The 18,046-nt window shown below is 37.3% G+C and overlaps 1 protein-coding gene across 1 annotated transcript in view; it reads left to right on the top strand.

Annotated features, from left to right (window-relative positions):
• NBAS (neuroblastoma amplified sequence) overlaps nt 1–18,046 on the top strand; it is a gene marked incomplete at its 3' end in the record, with an annotated part of 53,345 nt that overhangs the window by 25,628 nt on the left and 9,671 nt on the right. The window contains exons 15-22 of the mRNA XM_010191268.1: nt 256–449; nt 3,096–3,353; nt 4,130–4,255; nt 5,408–5,559; nt 6,376–6,510; nt 6,772–6,850; nt 7,565–7,669; nt 7,956–8,092. Coding sequence (XP_010189570.1) covers nt 256–449; nt 3,096–3,353; nt 4,130–4,255; nt 5,408–5,559; nt 6,376–6,510; nt 6,772–6,850; nt 7,565–7,669; nt 7,956–8,092 — 1,186 coding nt within the window. The remainder of the gene's footprint in view (nt 1–255; nt 450–3,095; nt 3,354–4,129; nt 4,256–5,407; nt 5,560–6,375; nt 6,511–6,771; nt 6,851–7,564; nt 7,670–7,955; nt 8,093–18,046) is intronic.

Genomic DNA, 18,046 nt, shown 5'->3' on the forward strand with positions numbered 1-18,046 from the left:
AATATTGAAAAATAATTATGTCCATAATTAAGTACTTTTTTTTCTCCTCAACAGCTTTAATTTGATGCAGAACTGATTTAGTAAAATATAATTGATGTAAAATCGAAACTTTGTGAACCAAGGATGCATATACAATAATAAATGTTGGTCAAATTAGGCCGTCAGATGAAATGTCTTAGTAATTGAAGTCGTTTCTCTTGTGTTTAAAGTTACCTTTCTTTGTTGCATTCTTATTTCTTTCTTTCTTTATTTTAGATAAAGAATCCTATTTCCCATTGATAGATGTAAATTGGTGGGCAGATAATTCTATCATCCTGGCTCGCTGCTCTGGTGCATTGACTGTGTCATCAGTCAAGACCTTAAGAAACTTGCTGGGAAGGTCGTGTGAATGGTTTGAGAGTTCTCCTCAGGTCACTTCTGCTCATGATGGAGGATTTCTAAGCCTGGAGGTGAGGAATAGCAGATAACTTTCTGGCACGCAGTAGAAACAGTTTGCTTTTGTGTTTGTAATCCTAAGGGTGCTGTGTGTGTGGTGTGGTTAAAAAAAACCAAACAACAACAAACAAAACTATTATTACTAATAGAAAAAGTGATTCTGTTTCCAAGTTCAGGGAAATTCTGAACTTGCTGCAACTTAACTGTTAAAACTTGATTGTCAAATAACTTCTGGAGTGTCGAATCAAAAGTCTTAGAAGGCTGAGTCTGAATGATAGGAGTCTTGCTGCAGGAAGCAGTCTGTGTCAGCAGTTCTCACTGCTTTGTATGTTAGTGTGTTTGAAGAAGACTGTAAGCATCTCTCTCCCATCTCTCTCCTCATCACCACCTACAACTACCTAAAGGGAGGTTGTAGAGAGGTGGGTGCTGGTCTCTTCTCCCAGGTGATGGAGGATAGAACAAGGGGTAATGGCACCAAGCTGTGCCAAGGGAGGTTCAGGTTAGAGATAAGGAGGAAGTTCTTTACTGAGAGGGTCGTTAGAAGCTGGAACAGGCTGCCCAGGGAGGTGGTGGAGTCACCATCCCTGAATGTATTTAAAAAGTGGGTAGATGAGGTACTTAAGGATATGGTTTAGTGGGTAAACAGGAACGGTTGGACATGATGATCTCAGAGGTCTTTTCCAACCGAGCGATTCTGTGATTCTGTGTGATTTTGAAACATGCCACTTACACAGGGGTATTATATTTAAAAGAAACGAGGAACATTCAAATTAAGATAAAGAGTAAGAGAGGTTGTTGGGCTTTTTTGTTCATCTTTAGTAGGATTCTAGGAAAGAGTAGAATGTGGTGAAGTTTACCAGGAATTTTCTTTGAAAATAAGAAAATTACTCTTTCCTAAAGCCTGCATGTAAATAAGTCTTCAACATCTTAAACAAAAGTTTAGGATAATATTTATCAGAATATCTCAATACATATCAAAACTTGCATGAATTTTTTGAAATGTTTATTATTCTAGAAATGAGATACAGCAAGTGACTGGCATATTGCAGCCTAAGCTTGTAGTCTGAGATTACATCTGCATTGAACAGAAAACCTTTCTTTGAGTAGCTGAGAGTTGAAAACTGCTGTACACTGCAGTAAGCTATGTAACTGAACGAGGATGTCTCCATAGTTCTGTCCTGTCTGGGCTGGTGTAGCATGTTTAGGGTAATAGCAGGTTACTATTAAGAAGCCTTCACTATTGCTTTGGTAGGTAACTGGTGAAGCCTCAGATCTAGGAGACAGACACAGGGTTTGTGGAGCATGTTAAGCAAACAAAGATGGTTATACGTCTTAAAATATAACTAACTTAATTTTAAACTGCAAATTCATTATGTAACTTGACAGCTGACAGCTCAAGCTTGTTTTGGAAAAAGAAAGTACACTATTTAGTTAACAATTATTTGTTTGACATCTATTTCAAAATGGAAAATTGAAAGGATAATTTTTGTCATATTTTGCTGTATTACTTCAGAAAAGGAAAAAATGCTGTGCAAGCTTAAAAAAGGTATGTGATGTGTATGGGGAAGATGTCTTTAAACTATGCCAGTGTCAGAATTGGTTTGCTAAATTTCAGTCCGGAGATTTTGATGTTAAAGATGCATCATGCTCAGGAATCATAGAATCATAGAATGGTTTGGGTTGGAAGGGACCTTTAAAGATCATCCAGTCCAACCCCCAAGGAATGCCAATCGAAGTTGATAATGACAGAGTAAAGGCATTGATCTAATCCAGTCGGCATTTAACAACATGAGAGACTGCTGATAATCTTAACATGTCAAAATGGAGCGTTGAAAAGCATTAAAACAACTTGGATATGTTAGGAGACTCAATATTTGGGTACCACGAAAGCTCAAATAATACATCTTACTAAGCACCTTGACATCTTCAAACATGAAGAAAACTATCAGTTTTTGAAATGTATGACAAGCGATGAAAAACGACTCACCTACAATGATAAGAAATGAAAAAGATCATGGAGCAAGCATGATGAAGCAGCTCAGAGCACTTCAAAAGCAGATATTCACCAAAGGAAGGTTAGCCTATCAGTCTGGTGAGATTTCAAAGGTATTGTGTATTTTGCATTGCTTTTAAGGAACGAAACCATTAATTTTGATGTGTACTGTTGTCAACTGGATAAATTAAATGATGCCATCAAACAGAAGCATCCAGAATTGGTGAGTCAGTGTTGTGTTTCTCCGTGATGACGCTAGACCACCTACAAGTCTAGTCACTTGCCAAAAATTGTTTTGATGGATGGAATGTGTTACCACATCCACCATATTTGCCAGACCTGGCACCATCAGACTGCCATTTATTTCATTCTTTACAAAATGCCTTAAATGGTAAAACTTTCACTGCTTATGAGAATGTCAAATCGTTCTTGGAACTATTTCTTGCCAAAAAAGTTGAGACCTTTTTTGCGTTATGGAATCACAAAGTTGCCAGAAAGATGGTAAAAAGTAATTGAACAAAACGGGCACTGTGTTGTTTAATAAAGTTTTTGATTCCGATGAAAAAGTCACCTTTCATTTACCAACCAAAAAATGCAATAACTTTTTGGCCAACCCAATAGGTGAGGAGTACTGGGTAGATGCTTCATATTCCTATTTTCTCTGCAGTGTGAGATAAAACTTGTTCCAAAAAGATTGCGCTTGGAGAGCAGGCCTGGTGATGAAGATGAGGGAGAAGATGACTCTGACTCAGATGATGAAACTTCTACTAAGGACAGGTACTTCAGCTACCTGAAGCAAGGCCTGTACTTTGTGACAGAAATGGAACGATTTGCTCCTCCGCGGAAGCGTCCACGTACTATTACAAAGAATTTCCGCCTTGTGAGTTTGAGATCCACGACTCCAGAGGAACTGTACCAGAGAAAAGTAAGTATAGAAGGAAAGCTCTTATGTCTCATAATCAGCTTTATAAATAAAGAACTTTTTATTTTTCTTTTAATTCTTGCTATATTAACAGCAGGATTTGAGCACATATTTCAAAGTGTCTCTTAGTTGACAGTGTACTGTCTATTTGAAAGGATCATTGTATAAAACTAGCATTATAATGATTCAAATGAGATGATGTTTGCAGGTCACTGAGGAGACACTGTGCATCATTAGCTTGGCCAGACTTGAAAGTGTACTCATGTGAGTGTCTACAAACAATGAAAGACCTGGCAAATACATTGAATGAATTCAGTTGAGCTTGTTGTTGACCAAGAAATGGGTTAACATACACTCTGATGTGAATGTAGTTAACTTGCTTATTTTTTTCAGGCTTACATACTAATTAGGCCTGTGACTCTTAGTGCACACTTCTTCATTTTTAAGACTACTCTGGGCAGTACTTTGTCTAGGTCATTTCAGTTGTTCTGATGGTAAACCAGCCGCCTCTATAGCTGTTAAGAGTTTCTAGGTAGTGCTGATGTCACCCTGGTTACCTGAATAACTTCTTCCTTCTCCTTGAGGAAAAAATCTCTGATTTATTTTCCAGAGGTGTCCATCAGGTCAGAGTCTTCCTTACCTGTATCTTGAGCCATTCTCTTTCCTACCTGCTTAAGCATTCCACAGTAATTATTCATTTACCTGTTTCAACACATAGAATTAATAATTGTTTAATAGGGAAATTAGATTATTTTCATTTTCATGTGTTTGCTTTTTAGATTGATAATGAAGAATATGGGGAAGCTCTGTCTTTGGCTCAAGCATATGGCCTTGATTCTGATCTTGTGTATCAAAGACAGTGGAGGAAGTCAACTGTTAACGTTGCTTCAATTCAAGACTACTTGGTGGGTTTGTTTTTTGTGACTTTTAGACTTTCTTATCAGAATGGCTGTGTTAGCTCTACAGAAATTGGATTCTCAATTATATTCTAATTTATACAACATAAATTGGTGGCAATTAGGGGAGCTGTCCTGCAAATTCAATTTCTTGTCATGTGGAAGAGAGTGATCCTGTTAATTTAACTGAAGGCCTGATCCAGAGACCTTGGAAGTTAATGGCAATCTTTCAAGTATCTTTTAATTTCTGTTGATAGCAGGATGCTTTCTGTAATGTAATCTCTCCCCTACATGCAGCAATTGGTTGTTGCCTGGTAAATGAATAATAGTAATTGGAAATATGAAGCATTTAAATAACTTCCAAGTATTGTAGAAAATTAAATAGGAAGGTGAAGTGGTATCAGTAGCTATATAGCAAAGTTTGTATAAGAAAATTTACAGTGAGTCCTCCTACCTGTGACTGAAGCTTTTCCATAAAATCCAACCTAGGTTTTTTTTTTGTCTTGGAAGAAAGACTTCAAAGTCAGCAGACAAGTGTTGTCGAAGATGCACAGCCTAATCGTGCTGTAGTGTAAGCTCTTCCAGGAGATCAAGAGAAGTATCATGAAATTTTTGTTTTTGAAGTCAGATATTAATTGAATGTCAAAATAAGATTTGTACAAGTTGCTGTTCTCCATGTGCTATGTAATTTCAACTGAAGATCAGCAGATAATGCCAGTAGTATTTTGTGACTCTGTTGTGTCCTTTCTGTCACAGAATCCTGTTGGTATGTGAAGAGGTTGATACCAAAAATGATTCTTGTGCTATAGTGGAGTACCCTCTGTTTATAACAACTGTGTTTTAGCCCAGAACCGTCACTTTTTATTTAGTATAAGAATGAGTGATACTAATTAGGAAATACAAATAATAACTTCTGTTCCAGTTGTTGTGAAAGTTTTGGCAAATCATTTTGTATTTCTGTGCCCTTTTCTGTCACATATACTCTGAGGCAATTATGGTTTCTGCATTCTCACGTCTTCTGTTGGTTCACATTGTCAGTCATCAGATTAACTTGACATTTTCTTAAGTGAAAGAAACACATTAGACTATTTTAACATCTCTGGTTTTGTTGCTTTGGATTGAAGCATGTAGCATTTTGCCTATGCTCTTGTTCTTGGACAGAGCAAAATCAAGAAGCGCTCATGGGTTCTTCACGAGTGCCTGGAAAGAGTTCCAGAGAATGTGGATGCTGCTAAGAAGCTGCTTCAGTACGGCTTGAAAGGCACGGACTTGGAGGCTCTTGTGGCCATAGGAAAAGGAGAAGACGGTGGCAGGTTTGGGAAGAAGTTTTTTGTTTTGTTTTGTTTTGTTTTTTTCTTTTTAAAGAATGTTGCTTGAAGTCTTTTCTAATAATTTGGTAGGTTTTTTTTTAAATCGAGCAATAATGAAAATTTTAAGATCCTTCTTCAGGACATAAAGAAAGGTAATGCTTTGAATCTGACTGTTTTTTTTGCAAGGTACCTTTTACAAAGGTAAAATTACTGTTTATTTTGTACTGTGTTTGGATGTGCTTTATTTTTTTCATCACAGAGAACTTCTAATGTTACTGGTTTTTTTGGTGAGAAGCTGTTTCTGTTGCCTCTTCTGGAAGCTGCACCTCATGCATTTTGTTGTATGTCTTTAATTGTAGTGATCTTCTGTTGTTCAAGTGGGGAGGGGAACGAAGCAAAACACAGTGGTTCAGTGGGGAAATATATGGACAGTTCTCTTTGGAATTCAGTTCCTGGTGGTAGAAACAGGGGAGGCTCTTCTTTCTTCGTGCAATTATCTGTTACCATTGTACGCTGTAGAGCTGCTGCCAATCCCAGTGCTGCCTTTTATCAACCATCATAGCTGTGTGGTTGGTTGAGGGTGTTTTTGCTTTTTAAGGGAGGGATTGGAAGCAAGAGATGATGCCTCTTGTTTCCATGTGATAAGTGGCTGCTTCTTTACAACAGCAAAATTCACTATTATAATTTTCTATAAAAGTTTAGATTTTTAGTCAAGACATAAATGGGAAGCTGTGTTAGTGTATTTATTCAAAAACTAGTTTGTCATATCTTTTTTTTTTTTGTATCAACATTGAGTAACCTGTTGGACTTATCTTCCAGGTTTATCTTACCTGGGGACGTGGACATTGAAATTCCCTATGAAGACTTTTTGTCACCAGCTGAAGAAATGGATACTAGAAAGAAAAAGGAATCCAGGAAGTGTCAAGAGCTGCTATTAACAGTAAACTTCTCAAAGTAAATGAAATGTTAGGCCATGTTTTATTTGTGTTTATAGGTTTGCTATAACTACACAGTTGCAAGAATGCAATTACTCTCACTGTGTTACTCCTAATAGGAGAGTGGTTTAATTGGCATTATATTGTCAGAGTTCTCAGTTTACTTAATTTCTCGGTATATCCCAGTGCACGAAGACATTAAAATGGGTAACTGTTGTCTTCATATGCACATGTTGTACGGTATCAATTTTAAATGTGAAAATTCCTGTTTTGAACCCAGACTGACACTGGAACAAAAAGAACTCTGCCGTAGCAGACTGAAGCTGTTAACTTACCTGGATCGCCTTGAAACCTACGAGGTGAGGAAACTTGGTTCTTTTGAATTCTCATTCCATAAGTATTGCTGTAACACTTTGGGTCACAACATCATGGGTTTTTTGTTATATATTGTAGTTTTAATGTTTATAGTCCTCGTGAAATACTACAGACTCTCACTTGAGAAATGTAAACTGTTTTCCTGTTCAAACTACTGTGTTTCTCATGCTTCACTGTTGTAAATTGCTGGCTTCTAGTGTTGGGAGGTGCAGCTGGGCAGAAGCCTACTTTGAACGTACTGTGTCTGCAGGGAATTAAGTTATGTGGGATGTGGAGTTGCTGTAGGATTACTATTACTTCTCTTTGTCAGTCTAATTAGCAAGTCCTATTCAGATTCTCTGACAAATCTTTTTCTTCCATGAACTTAACAAAGTGAAAGGTTTCAGAATGTCAAACTGTATTTTCCTTAGTTTTTTTAACTTTAGCTTTGCAGTTATCACTAGTCATGTTATGACTTTTACCAGATCTCGTTTTAACTAATGCTGTCTAAACCCTAATTAAAATGAGGCAGAGAGTAGTCATAGCTTGTAAATCAAAAATGCATCTGCATCTGAAACAAATTAAAAGTAGCAGCGTGCTTTTCCACATATATCTCGTACTTAGTTATCCTACTATAAATAAACATGTAGGCTTTTTGGTGCCTTTATAAATCCTTCATAAAATACCAATCTTATACAACTTAATTTTTTTTTTTAAAGGAAATCCTTGGAGGGCCTCATGCAGCTGAACAGCACTATGATGGTGAATTCTTCAAAAAGTTCAGAAATCAGAATATTGTACTTTCAGCAAGAACTTATGCTCGGGTATTAATATTTATTTTGCAAGAATGTAATTTTGGTTTGGTGTTGCTGTTTTCACTTAAGTGCATTTTTTCCCTTTGGACTTAGTTTAATCTCAGTGGGAATTTAAGAGCTGAGGGAGGTGTATTTGTAAATAAAGAAATGCAGTGACACTGAGCTAATTTTCCTTATTGCTAAAGAAAATTTTTAAATTAAATGCTTGTTGCATGACCTAGACTTCGATTTCTTGCTCATTTTCAGTCTAAATGAATCTTAAGCTATTTTTGCAACTTACTGTCTTGCTCTTCAGGAAAGCAATGTCAGAGCCCTGGAAATTCTGTTCACTTTCCATGGATCAGCTTTACTTCCACACAGACAGGCAATTCTCTCCAATTTCCCAGAGACTACTTCACCACACGAATATGCTTTCTTGTTGCCTGAAGCTTGGTAAGACTGCATCAGTGGATATTGATTATTTGGGTTTTTTTAAAGATTATTTAAGTATTTTAGGTTAATACTTAAATTGGTTTCCGTGTTTGGCCATCTGCTGTCGTTTATTAACTGGAATCAAGAGAGCAGCTTTCTCTTTATGTACTTGACCAGTCTTCATATGCTGTTTTTATTTTGTTCCATTCATGGAAGCTTTTTGGTGTCTTTTGGCTATTATCAGGAAAGTAGGGACTTTCATTGTTCTTGCCTCCATTATACATAAGAGGAAGCATGGCCTTTTTGGACCTAAAACTGCCCATATTTTCACAGGTGTAAATACAAGTCTGTAATTGGCTTGTAATAACAGCCAGTGTTTGAAAATTAATAATACAAGCGCTTAACTCCCTGTTGAGAATTAAATTTTTCTGGATTTGTTTTGAAATCCAATTCAACGCTTAGCAGTCAATACCTTCAGAATCATTAATCTTTCTGTTACTGGTCCTTATGCAGCTTGCTGAGGTAGAATTATCAAAAGCTTTAAATCCAGACGTTCCTACTCTTTCAGCATAAAATTAGTTTACTGTAAATTTTGTATAAATTTTCATGAGTCTTCCTTGAACATCATAATAATATTCTGTGTATTAATTAAAAGGTTTTTTTTGCTTCTAGAGTGAGTGATGAACTTCAATTATGAAGTTAGTTTTGAAGCTTATTGTTCAGTGCCCATAAAGAACTGGGGACATTTTGCTATTTTATATTTTGCACTAGGACTTTGAAGCCTTGCTTCAGATGGGTAGTTTTTGGAGTAGCTAATAGAATTTTTTGGTGGTTTTCCAGCATTATAGTTAATTTTTTTCACTTCAAAGATTTGAAAGTCCCATTTGGATAATTCTCCACGTAGAAGAGGGGTTTTCTTTATTAATCAAGGTATTGCCCTGATAGTTTTCCTAGCTTATAATATTTATCAGTTCTGTCCCTTCTGAGCAGAAGTTAGTCTTTATGTCATGATTCCTAATACTTACCAGTGTTCTTTTTATTGTGTTGGTAGTATTAGGAACACATTTAGTTAGCTCGTTACAGTGTGAAAACACTTGTTTCATCCTTTTCTTTAAGGGAACAGTTGGGACCATGATGAGAAATTATTGCAGTGTTTATAAAGTTGGTAAAATATATTCCAGTTTTTCTCCTTTGTTTTATTAAAATTTATAATGTGAGAGAAAGGGAAGAAGGGTTGTCTTAAATGTGGTTATGGTATTCTGTCGGTGTCCATAAGCAGGTTCCATTTCTTTTTGGAGAGTTGGTTTTTCTTGTTTGTGGTGGTTTGTGGGTTTGTTTTGTTTTGTTTTGTTTTGTTTTGTTGTGTCTGGTTGGTTTGTTTAAGAAACTGACTTGTGTGAAGAGGCAAAATGATAGTTAAAATAAAACATTTCACCAGTGATCTGGTAGTAAAAATGTGAAGCTATGGGTTAAGAGCTTACTTGTCTGCTGTTGAAAAATGGAAGTGTATAGTTTGGATCTTTAGTCCTGTTACAGACAGAATTTTCCAGTGTTAGGATCAGATATATGCAGGTTCAAACTTTTTTTTATTTCAGATAGCAGAACAAATAATACTGTATGTCTTTGAAATGTTTCTTTGGACTACTACAAAATGGGGATGAAAGCAAATCCTATCTGCACAAATCCCATATACTTGTAAAAATATACTGTATATTTGATCTGACCTTTTTCTAAAACTGTTTCCATGTTACAGAACTGATTACTGTCATAGTATTGCTAAATACACTCCCTAAAATTCTATTTTAGTCATGTAATAGAATTAAATGTATTGATGAAAATACCTATTAATGAGAACAATATACTAATGAAACAGACTGATGTTGTACAAAGTAACATTTTCTTATTAACTTAAAAAGTTTGGGGTGGGGTTTCTTTTATTATTTGTTTATTTGTTTGTTTTGTTCTTAATTGGATAAGTCCTCGCTCTTCCTCTACCTCCCTGCACACCAAATAGCTTTAGCTTCTGGCAATTCTTGTTTCATGTGAATCAAAATGAATCCATGTGAAACAAAGAGAACTGAGGCTCTTGGTAACTTTAAGTGATTTTACTGCACCTTTTAGTTCTTGCATTTATTTTTTAAGTGGGTTATTGGTATGAATAGAATTACTGGTATTCTGTAGTTACATAGCTGTTATTATGAAGTCCACTTTAAATGAATGTGCTATCTAGTAAATGTCTACATACTGTGTTGTATAGAGAAATAATTTGCCTTAAATTAACTGGTTGAACAGAGTTATGATACAACTTACAAAACTATTTCATTCCTGTATAATATTAAAAAGTTGCAAGTGCTGACTGAAATTAATAAACTTCTGAACAAAAGGAAAGCACTGCAAAAATAGAAACCCCAGTGTTTTTCTTGCCAGTCTGTAGCTTTACGACTTACAAATCTCTTCAGCTTGTGCAGTTTGTAAGTACAGGGGTCTTGGGATAAGGGGTAAGAATGGTTCAATCTGTCCTCATGAACTTTGGCTCTAGACAAATCTTATAAAGGATTCTGAGTCAGGAAACATCTTAGTCTGGTTTTCCTTTTTGAACTTCACACTGTTGCAGTTATGACATAGGATGTGTGCTGGGTATTGGAAGGATTTTCTACTTTCAGCTGTAAAAAAATGCAGTTCTCTTGTGATTTCTGTTAGCTCATTGTTTTTCTAAAAATTCAAGGCCATAATTTTCTGTACTAAGAGATTCCAATTGGGTAATGGGTTGTTGTGGTGCATGTGATGAGACCACTGACATAGACCAGCTGCATGGTAGTGCCCGTTTGAAGAGTGCAGCCTGCCCCAGTGGCCTTGCTTAAAGAACCAGTTGTTCAGGCCTTGATGCCTTTGTTGCTCGGGCTCCTGCTGAGCAGTGTGCAGCTCTGGAGGGATTTTGGTAGAGGTAAAAAACCACTGTAGTTTGTCTTCTGGGTTTTCATATATGGCTCTGTGTGTGTGTGTAGGATGAAGTACTGCTAGGAATTGACCTTATTGTGTCTGTGTGTATGGAGCATTTTAGGGTCGGTTTTCAGGTGAAGGTCTCTGAGGTGACTCATACCCTTATGGAAATTCACCACATTGCTCTGTATTGTCTTAGTTCCTCCATCTCTACGGGAATCTGCCTGAGGAAAAACTTAAGATTGTATAGCAGGTGCTGCCTTGTTTGTGCATGAAACAGGTGAGGTGGAACAAATGGGCACCTCTAGCTATTGCCAAGGCAAAAACATTGAAACACAATTGCTTGCTGTACACTACCACCACCATGAATGCACATAGATATGCTATATCTGAAGAATTTAATTACCTAGGAGAAATGTTTTTGTAAAGGTTGTGTTATAACTGCCATTTCCTTTTGTCTGGATCCTCCAGTACAGCTGCAGATAGTAAATTTTAAGTACCTAGTGAAAAAAAAGCTTGTTTTGCTACTACATTCTATAGGCATAAAGCAGTTGTTTTTCTTGTTACTAGCATATGTCACTTACATTATGGCATTTAGAGGACAATGTCACAAAAATATTAAAGTCTTGTCAGTCAAGGAAGAGTTGGCATAACAAAATTTGACCTCATTAATGTTTATAAATTTGTAAAGGGCAAGTGTCAGGAGGAAGGAGCCAGGCTCTTCTCTCTGTTGTCCAATGACAGGACAAGGGGAAATGGGTGCAAGCTGGAGCATAGGAGGTTCCTTGTGAACGTGAGGAAAAACTTTTTTACTGTGAGGGTGACAGAGCACTGGACCAGGCTGCCCAGAGAGGTTGTGGAGTCTCCTTCTCTGGAGACATTCAAAACCCTCCTGGATGTGTTCCTGTGTGACCTGGTCTAGGTGATCCTGCTCTGGCAGGGGAGTTGGACTGGATGATCTTTCGAGGTCCCTTCCAACTCCTAATATTCTGTGATTCTGTGAAATGGGGGACAAAAGATAAAAGAAATTGGTTTTTTTTTTCTATCTTCTGGACCAGGTTGTTAGGAAATATATGCATATATTTTTTCCAGTATCTGCTTGTAAAAAGTCTCCAGTGGTAGATATCCTTTTGTTTCTCGTTTTTGGCACATTCTGTAGCTTAGCATCTTTAGGGGTCACTCTCAGAACTCTTCAGCAGGCGGTTTGTAATGTCTGAGCAGAGGATTTATGTATTCATGACTCTTGAAAAGTACTGCGAGTTATATAAAGTCAACAGCTCCTGGAGTTGAGAAGGAATCAGAAATAGTAAGACGCATCGGTGATTCTACATACCTGTCAGCTTCAAATTGGTATTGTGATAGACTGGCATTACTCAGTAATGTGTTTTTGCAGAATTGTGATTGTGACGTTTTCCTACTTCTTTTCATTTTATTTCTCAGCTTCTTTTATAAAGAAGGCTCCTGAATCTCTGCTGTCTCTAACTCATTGCAATTCACGCTCCTTCTCAAAGATCCATCGGATGCACAGACCTCATCTGTTAAGAGAGCTAGAGTGAAAGTGGTAAAAGTTTAGCTATTCAAAGGAGATGATAACTCCTTCTAATCTCTATTTTAATAGCTACAGCTAGCATTCTTAGCCTATAGTTAAGACTGTTGCCCTCAGGTTTTTAAAGGTGGTCTTGGAAGAAAATAATGCTTTACCACTATTATAAATACATAACCAGAGTATTTTTCCTTTTCTTCTAATTTACTTATCATTTTTACTACATTTAAGTGCCATCTTGCAACATTACTGCTGACATTTTAAACTCACGGAAGTTGGGAAATTCAAATGTATGATTCCCTCAACACCCATAAGTCTGCTATATTGCACATTACACTAGTAGTAAAAAATCTTCCCTTTAAGATATCAACTTTTTATATGTCTCTGCTTTTTTACTCCTTAACTTACTCAAATACTGGTTTTCAGTTGTGGCTTAAAGTGAATTTTTGCTGGAGAGTTGTGGATGAACTCTGCCTGATGAAGTGAGGTGGGAGTGGAAATATCTTCTAAAAACTTAGTGAAACTTCTAAAGCCTGAAGATTTCTACATAATACACTCTCATCTATGAATAGATAAATACTAAACAATTAAACTAAGAGATTCATAAGCAGTTAACTTTGCCTTTCTATAATGGTGAACTAGGCTTTTAGTTATTGCCTGTGGCACTGCAGTTTCAATAAAGCTCTTACAGCTTCATCTCTTCTCTTCTTAGTATGTGTATGTAAATAGATTTGATGACTGAATGTCTGCAGAACTTTCTAATATATAGTCTTCATTTTTTTTGTGTTAGTTTTTCTTCTCTTCTGAAACACGCTTGTTTTTAGTGTAGTACAGAAGTGTTTCTTTTAAAAGAATGACCTGGTTTATTGGGACAGAGAGTCAGTTTTCTGCTGAGGAAAACTGCAATTTTGTAAGGACTACAGCCATCTATTTCATGGGAACAAAGTTGGTAACACGCTTTGTGGCTGGTCCTGGTATGCAGGTTGCCACAGTGATCAAGGTCTTTGAGGATCCTGAGTAACCAGGTGCAGAAGTTAGGAGAAGCAAAAGCCAGGGCAGATGACCTAAGCTGGCCAATAGATTTATTCCATACTATAAATGTTGCATACAGTATAAATTGGGGAGTTTGCTGGAGACAGCCCTCCTCTTTCTCTTCTCGCCTGCTGCTTCTTCTTCCCTCTTCCATGGCTGACATCTCGAGATGGACTTGTTTACCTTCCTAACCCTGAGGCCTACTTCCCCACTGTATTGGCTGAGTATAGATGTGTACTTAGTAATAATAAAAACTAATATTAATATAATACAATTTTATTAAATTTTATCTATTTCAACCCACAACTCTCCTTTCCTTTTCCTGACCTCTCTTCCCCAGTGGGGAGGAGGCATTGGGTGATAGAGCAACTGCATAAACCTCATGGTAAAGAACTAATCCAGTGGCCAGTTCTTTTTGTTTGAATTCATTTGTATAGTGCTACAGCGAATTAAATAAGAAGGGCATAAGTTTTTTATATCTACTTCTTTTCCTTAGCACTATGGTAACAAAGGAAAACAGTTTAGACGTAGAGGATCAACATAGCTAATATTTATTTCAAGGATATGTTTTGGTGGAAAAAAAAAATCTCAGATCTTACCTTCCACTATGAAGCAGAGAAAATAAATGTTGAGGGAAAGATCAACTTGTCATGGTGTCACTTATGTTCCTTTCTGGATTGCCTTCTGGTAGGAGAGGGAAAGGTTTTTGTGGTCTGTGTAAAAACTAGAGTAGTGGTTTGGAGGAAAAGAAGCACTTCTGCAAACTGGCTTATGTGAGGATCTGTGGTAGCAGCAGAAGCAGCTCACTGGAGCCAGAAGGCTGCTGTAGAAGGTGAGCTGGCAGAAGTACTGTTGGTATGTATTGTGAGGAGTTTTTGAAGAGGAGAATGAGGACGTGAAGCTATGAGGAAACTGGAGAACATGAGCTGTCACCAGAGAGGGAGGGAAGTTTCACAGGAGCTGCTATGCTCAAGTTGAGCTGTCATTCAGAGGGACCTAGACAAGCTGGAGGAATGGGCCAGCAAGAGCCTTGAGAAGTTCAAGAAGGACAAATACAAAGTCCTGTTCCTGCAACTGGAGAAACTCTTGCAAGAATAAAAGCTGGAGACTGATTGGGAAGCAAATCTGCGGGAACGGACCTGCAGGTCCTGGTGTGCACAAGCAGGACGTGAACCAGCAGGGAATGCCAGCAGCACGTTGTCCTGCATGAACAGAAGCACAGCCAGAAGACTGAGCAATCTGACTACCAGACTTGTTCAACTACATCTAGAATATTGGCCCCCAGTACAGCAAAGACATTGGTAAACTGGAGCGAGCTCAGCAGAGGGCCAGCAAGGCGATTAGGGACTGGAGCTCTTGAAGGCTGAGAGAGCTGCATGTGTTCAGCTTGAAGAAGGTTTTAACCAGGCCAGTAGCAGCCTTTGCATGTCTTCTATAGCATGTGAGCTGAACTATGCCTGTGCTGTTTATCCACAGAGCATTAACAGGATTTTATTTAGGTTTCTGACTTGTTCATGCCTGACTTGTCCTGTCTTCATCTACCATGTGTGTCTTTTGCCTGCATAGTCCTGAACAGTACCTTGGCTTGCTTTCTCCAGTCTTCTCATGAAAGTGTAATGCTGCTATTGTCTTACTTGTTTGTTGCCTATTTACAGGGTTTAGAACAAAATTTTTTCACACAAACATTCATTATGCTATAAAGCATAAATAAATGTGCAGTTCTGAAGGAATATTTTCACTATACGGTGGCAGACAGCTTTGATCTTACTCGAAGCCCGTTCTGAATCTGTGAAAGCTACTACCTCACAATTTTAATTGTACACATCAAGAAAAAAAACACAGCAAGCTTCTAAACTATGTGTGTGTAGTGTTGGTTGACTTGTCTGATGTTTAGATTATTCAATCTGGGTTGTTTTAGGAGGAAAAAAAATTATTAAAGGTTAACCACATCATTAAAACATAGATTCATTTGTTTATGCCAGATCAGATAGAACTTTTCTCCTCTGGTGGCAGAGTTACTTCAAAAGACTTGACATCACAGCGTGCCCAGCAGGAGTTCTGAAGGGGTAGTTAACTGTGGCAGCCAAAAGCAGCTGGGATACCTTTTCCACTAGCTTATGCGAATCAGTTTTCCCAAAATGCGTGGTGTTTTTGGCGCTCAGTTTTAGGCAACAGCTGTAGTTCAGTCTTGATGAATTTGTCACATGCCCCATGGATATTCCTGAAAAATGAAGAGATGCTCTTTCTGCCAACCACTGCTGTGTCACATAATATATTGAATAATTAGAAACCTAAAAAATACATGTAGTCAGTTATATAGTTGCATTTACTGATTCACTTCTAAACTACCGTAATGATAGAAAAGATTGTTTTCATGCAATATGAAAAATACAGTACATCTCACAGCCGTTTAAGACTACATATCTGGGATATGTTTCTTATTTCATCCTCAGGTACAGAGTAATTTTGACATAATAAAACTCTTTCAGAGCCGTAAGAATTGCATTAATGGGAAGAGAATTGCATTAATGCTGTAAAATGGCATTAAATTTCCCCATTGCTGCCAGAGAAGATATAGACTTTGGACAAATGAGTTTCTGGATTAAATTAAAAAATAGCATTTTATAAAACTTCCCTTGTAGATCCTGCATTATATACTGTATGTATTATATATAGCCTACTTTTAATGCCTCCATATCTGTATGTAGTGAGATTATGGAAGTGCTAATTGAAATCTGAAGTCTTAAAAAAATTTACACTGTATCTCCAGTAAAATATGGAAATCATTTATTTTTGTAAGTGTACAAGCATGAGCAAGGGGAAAAGAATATTTGAAGTTTCAGGATTTTATATTCTTCCTATTACACAACGTAAATTTGAGACAATTTTAAAAATAAATGTAATAAAATTGGAATCACACAATTCTTCAAAAGCGTTTTGAGTGTAGAACAGATTTGGTGGAAACCCTACCTTATTTTTATAGTTCAGTATCTATATGTAGCATGTGACATGGTTTTGAAAGGAGGAACAGAAAAAGCAAAAATTTATCTACTCCCAAAATATTTTTAGGAAAAAACCGAACAGACCCACTCTTAAAAACATGCATGTCTTTCAGCAAAAAGATACTGTTTCATAAATGTGTTAGGGCAAATTGCCTTTTGCCATAGAGTCTGGATTCGATATGCACAAGTTTACAAGAGAAGTCTTAAAAAAAATAATCTAATTCTCAACTGGATGAGTCTTGAAGACAGGCCTGCTGTATGAAATGCTTGAAGGAAAAGAAAAACACCACACAGTTGGTAATAAAAAGATTGCACTCTGACCTTAAAATTGGATTAGACATTCCTCTTTTGAAAGCCTGTCCTTCCAGAGATAAATAATCTGCAGTTGGTAGGATACAGAAACTACACTTTCATGGACCTCTTTTGTCCACGAAAAGAATGGGAAGACTGGCCAAGCCAGTATAAACAATAGAGTGAAAAGAGCAATATGGGAAGTCAGCTCCTTTTGAAGAAGGAGTTGAATACCTCCATAATCTGTCAATTTACTGAGCTCCAGTCATATTTATTCTACAGTTGCAAAGAGAGAAGGGTGAAGAGTTGGGGGGAGAAGCAGTGGCTTAGGGAAATAATGAAAACCCCAAACCCTTATACTAGTATTTGTGTAGAGTTATGGTATGGCACAGCTGATAGTTCCTCTTAATTGGAAAAAAGGCCATCTGCCTTAGTGACTACAGTGATGTGTCCTCATATCTGAGTGCCCACCACACGATAATGCAGACTTAACCTGCCCGGCTCTCTGACCTCTTTGGGATTTCAGTTTCTAGAACAAAACTACGAAGTTGCATAGCATAAGCAGAGACACTAATAAATTCTGGGTGCAGTAGCATAGAGTGTGGGTTGCACTTACGGTGAGCTCTCTGTGCACGCCAAATTCACCACTTTCAGCCCAGTTAGACTCCTTATTGTGCACAGGGCACATGTGCTGGTTCTGATGTGCCCCAGTTTGCTGCACATGTGGTGTAAACAAAAACATGGTAGAAAATTGCAAGTCCTACTTCTTTACATGGACATGTTCATGTCTGTATCTCTTTTTTTCTTCTCTGCCTCATCTGTTTATGTTTTTGTGTTTGCAGACTGCAGTGGTGTTTTGATGCCTAAAATCTTTCTCAACTGACTTGCTTCCATTTTAACAGCTACTTTTTTTGAAGTTTTGTTGCTGTTTCTGCATGAGTCACTGGAGTTACTGATAATGGAAATTTGGAGGGGGGAAAAGTATGTGTGCTAATGCATAACTATCAGTTAAGAAAAAAACCTTGTGTTGTATGCTGAGATAAAGACACCATTTTAGTAATTTCTTTACCTTTATAAAGAACTCAGGTACAGGCATCTCCCCTTGTATTTGAGTTCAAATATGAAGAGAACGAGGGGAGAAAGTAAGAACAGTTGGATGCAGTCGTG

Source organism: Mesitornis unicolor, unplaced genomic scaffold (genome assembly GCF_000695765.1).
Source record: "Mesitornis unicolor isolate BGI_N332 unplaced genomic scaffold, ASM69576v1 scaffold5309, whole genome shotgun sequence".
NCBI classification, from domain to species: domain Eukaryota; kingdom Metazoa; phylum Chordata; class Aves; order Mesitornithiformes; family Mesitornithidae; genus Mesitornis; species Mesitornis unicolor.